The sequence below is a fragment of the Manduca sexta genome, chromosome 6, assembly GCF_014839805.1.
Source record: "Manduca sexta isolate Smith_Timp_Sample1 chromosome 6, JHU_Msex_v1.0, whole genome shotgun sequence".
NCBI lineage: Eukaryota > Metazoa > Arthropoda > Insecta > Lepidoptera > Sphingidae > Manduca > Manduca sexta.
Window position 1 is genome coordinate 8,574,722 of NC_051120.1, and position 8,089 is coordinate 8,582,810.

Genomic DNA, 8,089 nt, shown 5'->3' on the forward strand with positions numbered 1-8,089 from the left:
TTTCTTTATTTTTATAATTATTATACAATTTTTTTATATTCTTCGTTTACTTTTTGACCTAAAGTTACCAAAACTAGTGTTCGTAATAAAGTCCAAAAATATCAAAATTATTATTTAAATTTACGTTAGAATTAATTTTATATTGTTTATTTGTTCAATTCTTATTGTAAATACACATTTGTAACTCAATAAAGTATTATAAAAAGCAGTATAGCGAATTATTTTTCTATATTTCTTTCTGGTAACACAGATATTCTAGGCGTACCTTTATTCCTCTTTCCATATTCTGATTGTGCCTTACTACCAAAAGCAGAAATGTTCTTACTGATCAATTCATTAATCATACGAATTTCTGGAGATGTTGCCGGCATGAAATTCCCATCAATAACTATTTTAATCAAGCCTTGCATTCCCATTTTCTTATTGACGCTTTGATATAGCACCACGTTATGTAATTTCTTCAGAGTTTGATACGTTAAATTATTATACGCCAAATTCAAATAGCTCAAACACATATTACCAGTACAATACGTATAATTATCTTTGATTTTGGAAAACTTAGGCCCAAAAGGATCCAAGAACGGACCTATCATCTCACCAGATAACATGTCCGCTTTACAAAACGCGTATTCATCAGTAAAACTTTGCTTTGTAGGTTTATCTTTCTTTGTAATTGCTTTATTTTTCAACGAAGTTGCCGAGATTCTTCGTTTCTTAGGCATTGATTTTTTGCTTGCTTGACTTTCGTCGACCGATTTGCAGTCCCATTCATGGTAAGCTTTATAGAACAAAGCTCTTCTCATTTTTAAGTATTCTAAATACCGTCTGCGTTTTTTTACTATTTCCTCGTAAGTTAGTGGAAATTCCATCAAAATATCTAGTATATGATATGCACCTTCGTCACCAATACGATTATCAGCCAAGTTCAAATAGCGTAAATGTCTATTGGTCCTTAAAGCATCTGCAAAATATTTCGCTCCCAAATCAGTTATGTGATTTGAGGATAGATTTAAAGCAATTAAACCAGTTTCAGCTGATGCCATGTAATGTAATTTTGATGCTAACAATTTGCTAACTTCATCGTTTATAAGACATCTACTTAAAGATAAAGTTCTGAGGTGCGAAGTATTTAAAAGTATGGCATAATTGGCTTCCGCGAGATGCGTTTGATCTAAACAAACTTCTGTGACGTAAGATAGAGGCAACATCTTGCTCAATTCATGGATAGTGTAAACATCGACATTAGATTTAGTTATGGAGATTTTTGCTAGTTGCTGAAAATAAGGGGCTATTAAGCATATCAGTTGTATAACTATGCGATGAACATGTTTTACTTTATGTATTCCTATCTCGACAATTTGATTCATGTTATTGTATAAAGTGTCTATTGGTATCATTTCTTCGTGTATTAAATTAAGAGGCATTGTAACAGATGGGTGAGTTAAGGCACTACCCTTTTCTAGATCAGCAAGAAGATCTTCATTCACGAATTGTGTCACAATACATACCTTCGCGGATTTTCCGCATTCGCTACGTTTGCTAGATTTGTAAGGGTCATCTGAAAAGAATAAATAAGTATAATTATCAAAATGTTCTCCAAAGAAATAAAAAAAGTATCATTTAAAAGTAGCTATATTCACAATTCCTATTTATTATTATGTATTTTAATAAAAAATAACTAACCACCTTGTATGTCCTTTTTGATGATTATAGGGTATGCACAAGCAAATTTCTTGCAGGCCATGACCATGTATTCATCAAAATTTAACACACGGTTCTCCTCATAATTTAGTGTACTATAAGCAGATCGAATCGATCGCATAGATTGAGATAGCCCAGGTTTCATTTTATAGTTATAAAACAAAAATAGAAAAATAAAAAATATCCAAAACAATAAATTCAATGAAAAATTGTGTTTATAAAATTGACAGATATATGTGACAATAACAAAGGCGACATTTTATAACGTCAAAGAGTAAAATTTTATGTTTACTTTATGAGTTAATAGATCTCCTTTTTAAATATCCAAAGAGCATTATGGGCATGGAGGTAGGAAAGCAGAGGCAGGAGGACGCTGCCGCCCCCAAATTCAACCCAAGTAGTTACATATAGATGTTTGTACTCGTGTTGGATTATTGAGACTATCCATATGCAATTTAAACTTTGCTCCCTTAGACAAAAATTCGTGATATTGACCCCCTCTCTCCACTCCTAATGATACGTCCACAGCGATTAATTATCAAATGGCTGTGGAATCAAAAATTCTGAATACTTAAATAAATTTCGCTTGTCAGAACTTTCTACGCATGTAATAATGTTTTTAGTTTGTAAACATCTTATAACATTACCCAAAAGGTAATATAAACTTTAGGTGGGTAAAGTAACTTCTTCATGAACGCATCATCACTTCGGGAATGATTTAGATGGCATGATGCAGGCATTCCCAGATCAAAATACACAATATATTCCCCTCAACATAACTGGTCAAATTTATCTGAATGGCGTATCAACAAAATTATGATCGAAAAAGGATTTTCTTTGAGTAACTCATTATTTAGAATCGTCTGGAAGTAACGATTTACAATAAGTCTGTTGGATAAATAATTGCAGCTCTTAAAAACTCCATAATCCCATTTTATTCAATTTTACGTATAAGAAAAATCCTTTTAGGGCCATGCCGCGAAATCGCCGCTCGAGTGGTACGGCGAGCGGTTTTGTATCAGCAGCGACGATTGAGCGAGACAAATATATGGGGGAATCCGAAAGATGCCCAAGAAGCTTATATCCAGGTTGCGTGATACGGAGCAGTGCGGATAACGCTGCTGTGCCGCTTGTCGCTTAGCACGCCGCTTAGCCCGTTTTCGGGGCATGACCATTCCTCTTTTGATCTCTAAAAATTTTACCATTAACAAGAGGTACCTACTAGTTATGAGTCTCCAAATCCTATCCCCATGAATAACATTTGCACTCGACCGTGGGACTCTTGTGACACCAAAACATTAGGTTTGCTGCTTCGAAATATAACTTACAAAGTGAAGATTATCCATCTATTGATAAAATAAAGATCAACGTTCAAGATCATGCAATTTATTTCGTTTTAAAGCTTAAGTAATATTTTCAAAATATTAAAACTAAGGTATTCCTGTTCTTATATTCACAAAACTTTTCTTAAAAACTAAACGGTCTCTTCAGTAGGTAATTAAACATAATTTTCTTTGCTTCAGGTAAACTTACCATCATATAAGTAACTAACACATATTATTTCTATTACAATCTTAACCATAACTTAAAATTCTCTCTTAAAACTAAAAAGTACCCTCATTACTTAAATTATAAACTTCCTAATAGTATTAAAAGACTTATTTTTTCGTGAATGATGAAGACCGTCTTCTACTCGATAAATTTACCGGAAGTTTATCATTTATCATCTTGTTTAGATGCAGATAAATTGCTTTGTATTCCTCACACGAGTTAGGGATTAGGTTCCCATCTATTATAATTCTGAGTAAACCTGTAGCCCGCTCCGGTTTCGCTATATGGCTTTGATATTTCAAAACATCAGCAATCATTCTGATTGAAGGATACTCCAACTGATTGTACGACAAATTCAAAGAGCACAATACCATTGTGGGATCTACCCACATAACCACATATCGCTGTTAAGCATGCGAACTGGCTACAGTGGGTGCAATCTCACACCGCGTACATGGAGCGCAAAATGTCTGTCCAATCGAACAAACCAAGACGGTACGTGGCGTGCTCACCGGCATCGGACTTGACGTGCAATCAGCCATCGGCGCGCTGAGGCGCGCATATTTATAGTGTGCGAGCGAGCGCGCTATAGGTTCGTGCGAGAGAGATGGACTGCTGCCCCGCGCTCTCATTGGTTGTGTCGATCTTACTGGCGTTAAGCAATTGGTATAAATATAGGGCACCTGTGTCAATAAATCATTCATTATTAATCCGAGCTTCGAGTTTCATTCGTCTCCAACAATTACCACATTCATTCTGTGTCCCTACATTTGGTGACCCCGACGTGATGGAGAAGACCGAAGCAAATCAGGAAACGAAGCTCGAACTCGACGTGGCAGCTGTCTCCCATACAGTCCAGACTTCTACCTTTCTGGCGAGAAATTCCTCGGGCATGGTTCGTGCAATTTGAAGCCGTTGTGGACCCGCTGAAGACTTCGGATGATCAAAAATATCGCTACGTGCTGCAACAGCTACAGGCAACGGACCTCCAGCACCTCACAGATATTCTTTACAATCCACCCGCAACTGACAAATATAATACTTTGAAGACTCGTTTGTTGGCTGCGTACGAAGACTCTGATGTCAGAAACTTCCAAAAAACTCACCAGCGGCTTAGAGTTGGGTGATCAAAACCCTCTCAGCTGCTGCGCGAAGATGCGAGCTTGGTAGAGGGATGATTACGGATGGCGGACTGCGTATTGAATGGATGAAGCATCTACCCGCCCAAGTACGCGTTGTGCTCTCAGTTAACACCGAGTCGTCGCTGGAGACACTGGCGGCCATGGCTGACAAGATGGTAGAATACTCAGAACCCGCCACAGCAAAGATTGAAGCGGTATCGGGAGAAACAAGCGACCCGGGGTACCCACACAGTTGGAAATATTGGCAAAACAAATTGAAAGGCTGACCTTGGAGGTTGCTGAACTGCGTGGACGGTCAATGCAGCGTTACTCACGCAAGAGACGCCCTGATCGTTCCCATTCGAGACCTCGACAACGCAGTAAGTCGTCTACCAAACCTGGCGACCCGACATGGGAGTGCCGGTTTCACTATCGTTTTGGTGATAAGGCAAGGCGCTGCGAATCGCCGTGCTGCAGAAGACAGAAGCCGTTAAACTAGAACAGACATCGAATGTGGCGGGCGTCGATGTCCCCAATACCTACAAACCGCCTATGTGTCTACGATCGCGACACGCGAGAACGTTTCCTCGTTGACACTGGCGCCGAAATATCAGTGTTAGCGGCCACTCCTGGCAGAAAAATCAAGACATCAAGTGACTACAGACTATATGCAGCGAATAATACCCCATCAGAACATACGGAGAGAAGACGCTCAGGCTCAATCTAGGCCTTCGTCGTAATCTGTCGTGGACCTTCGTTATCGCCGATGTCAAAACCTCTATCCTGGGAGCAGACTTTCTCCGTCACTACAAGTTGCTAATCGATCTTCATCGAAAAAAACTGATCGACAAGGTCACAGAACTAGCAATCGACGCCTTTGAAGTGAAAACATTCGAGGGAACAATACACATCATTAACCATGACCAAGCATACCACGACATCCTGATCCAGTATCCGGACCTATTACGACCGATGTCACTTAAACAGCCGGTAAAACATGATGTCGTTCACCACATAGAAACTTCAAGCCCCCCGCTCTTCGCCCAGCCCGCCCCCTTCCTCCTGACAAGTATAAGGTGGCAAAGGAAGAATTCAACAAGATGCTAGAGATGGGTATCTGCACACCTCTAAGAGTCCGTGGGCGAGCCCTCTGCACGTCGTAAAGAAGAAGGATGGAGGTCTACGTGTATGCGGCGACTATCGAAGATTGAACGCTGTCACCCTGCCCGACCGCTACCCGATACCTCGCATACAAGATTTTACATATCAATTGCACAATATGAAAATATTTTCTAAACTAGACATAAGAATGGCATATTATTGGATCCCGATTGCCAAGGAAGATTCCCAGAAAACGGCGATAACCACACCGTTTGGCTTGTTTGAATTCAAATGTATGACGTTCGGATTACGCAATGCCAGCCAAACATTTCAAAGGTTTATGCACGAGGTTCTACGAGGCATAGACAATTGTTTTGTTTTGTCGACGATATTTTATTATATTCGACGGACGAAGAGAGCCACAAAATCTATTACGGCGAGTCCTAGAACGCCTCGACAAATATGGTATCACTTTAAAAGTCGAAAATGCGAGTTTGGAAAAGAAAGAATCAATTTTCTTGGCTACAACGTGTCTGCTGATGGCATACAACCCACTGATGAACGCGTCAAGGCCATATCCAGCTACCCAAAACCAAAAACAGTCGCCGAGTTACGCCGTTTCCTGGGCATGATCAATTTTTATCGTAGCTGTTTGCCACATCAAGCGGAGCTGCAAACTGAGCTTAACAAATACTTGCAAAGATAGGAAACGCAACGACAAGTCACCGATAGAGTGGAACGCAGAAGCTAATGAAGCTTTCGAAAAGTGCCGACAAAGCATTTTGAAAGCCACGACTCTGGCGCACCCAGTCATCGGTGCCCCACTGGCAATAATGACAGACGCCTCTGACTGCAGCCTTGGTGCCGTATTGCAACAAAGGTGGGCGATGTGTGGAAACCACTCGCATATTTTTCCAAGACGATGAGCCCAACACAGCGTCGCTACAGTGTCTATGATCGCGAATTACTGGCTATTTACACTGCGGTGAAACACTTTCGACGGCTTATAGAAGGCTGCGAAGTGACCGTATTCACTGACCATAAACCGTTGGTTTATGCACTCAAACGTCCTGCAAGCAGTACCGACACGCCAAAGAGAGAGAGGCAGTTGCACTTTATCAGCCAATTTTGTGGTAACATAGAATATGTGCGCGGCGACGAAAATGCAGTGGCCGACGCATTGTCTCGCATCGAAGAATTACAATGTCCTTCCCCCATCGATTACGAAAAGCTATCTCTCGATCAACGCGGCGATCCTGAACTAGAGCAACTCCGAAAAGCAAGCCAACTTGAACTTCCAGTGACGTCACCGAGCAAGGAAACAACCGACCAATCAGATGCGAGATGTCCACTGGCAAACCTCGACCATATCTGCCGCCAATATATCGTTTTGCTGCATTCAGAGCGCAACACGATTTGTGTCACCCAGGTATCAGAGCCACACGGAAGCAGATCAGTACGAAATTCTTTTGGCCAAACATGAACAAAGACATCAGCAACTGGGCCAGAGCATGCCTTGACTGTCAGCGAGCCAAGATACACCGCCATGTAACCACACCTTTAGGCGAATTTCCGCCTTCTGAGCGCTTCGAACACATACATGTCGATATTGTGGGACCACTGCGATTGTCTAATAATTGTCGCTACTGTCTTCATCTATCATCGATCGTTGCACCAGGTGGCCGGAGGCAATTCCACTAGTTGACATCACGGCGGAAAACGTAACGAAAGCTATATACAACAACTGGATTACAAGGTTTGGATGCCCGTCACGCATATCAACCGATCAAGGCCGGCAATTCGAGTCGCAACTTTTCAACTCACTGATGAAGAAGTTTGGCATCTCACGCATCCGCACTACAGCCTATCATCCACAATCCAACGGCCTTTATCGAAGATGGCATCGAACTTTGAAAGCAGCACTAATGGCCCGCGGTAGCTCTGTTCTAGTGGACGGATGAATTGCCTACAGTGCTTTTGGGATTACGCACCGCACTCCGCCCCAACGGAAAATTTAGCCCGGCAATGATGACATACGGAACAACACTCCGTTTACCGTCTGATTTCATCATCCCGACGGCTAAGTTAAGTCATGAGGAAAATGACTACATTCGTCGGCTTATGGACACCATGGCATCGCTCAAGTCTACATCTTGCTCTAACAGTACTGGACGAGCCGTTCGTGCACAAAGACCTGGCAACGTGCACACATGTTTTCGTGCGAAACGATCAAGTTGTTCCTCCGCTGACTCCGCCCTACGACGGCCCTTACGAAGTTATCAAGCGTTACGACAAATACTTTAAGATCAAGTTACCGCTTCGTTCAGCTGTGATATCGCTAGACAGGCTTAAGCCAGCCTACATCTGCACTGAAACGATCGAGGAGACAGCCGACCTTAGTTTTCGACAGTCTAACCAGCCCTACGTCACCAGATCCGGAGAGTGGTAAAACCAAATGTACGCTTCGCTTGAGGGGAGTGATGTGGGATCTACCCACATAACCACATATCGCTGTTAAGCATGCGAACTGGCTACAGTGGGTGCAATCTCACACCGCGTACATGGAGCGCAAAATGTCTGTCCAATCGAACAAACCAAGACGGTACGTGGCGTGC

The 8,089-nt window shown here is 41.8% G+C and overlaps 2 protein-coding genes across 5 annotated transcripts in view; one reads left to right on the forward strand and one right to left on the reverse strand.

The window, feature by feature from the left end:
• Positions 1-131: 131 nt before the first annotated feature.
• LOC115448955 (leucine-rich repeat-containing protein 71) lies at positions 132-1,974 on the reverse strand. Of its 4 annotated transcripts, none has more exons than XM_030176601.2 (3): positions 1,687-1,974; positions 1,509-1,558; positions 132-1,274 (listed from the first exon to the last, which is right to left on the reverse strand). In XM_030176601.2, the coding sequence occupies exons 1-3, from the start codon at positions 1,844-1,846 to the stop codon at positions 219-221; spliced, it is 1,266 nt and encodes a 421-aa protein (XP_030032461.1). In that variant the 5' UTR covers positions 1,847-1,974; the 3' UTR covers positions 132-218. The 4 variants fall into 4 exon arrangements, with proteins under 4 accessions (XP_030032461.1, XP_030032460.1, XP_030032459.1 ...); XM_030176600.2 differs by having other exon boundaries at positions 1,684-1,974; XM_030176599.2 differs by having other exon boundaries at positions 132-1,558.
• A 5,601-nt stretch (positions 1,975-7,575) lies between these two features.
• The window catches only part of LOC119193792 (spidroin-2-like), an 11,422-nt gene continuing 10,908 nt past the window's right edge, over positions 7,576-8,089 (forward strand). Inside the window, exons 1-2 of the mRNA XM_037447516.1 lie at positions 7,576-7,919; positions 8,012-8,076. Coding sequence (XP_037303413.1) covers positions 7,576-7,919; positions 8,012-8,076 — 409 coding nt within the window. The remainder of the gene's footprint in view (positions 7,920-8,011; positions 8,077-8,089) is intronic.

Coding starts and splice junctions, on each gene's coding strand:
- LOC115448955 (XM_030176598.2), bottom strand. CDS start 1,846: ATGAAACCTGGGCTATCTCAATCTATGCGATCGATTCGATCTGCTTAT. Junction 1,559..1,683: donor CAAAAAGGACATACAAGGTG/GTTAGTTATTTT, acceptor TATTCTTTTCAG/ATGACCCTTACAAATCTAGC.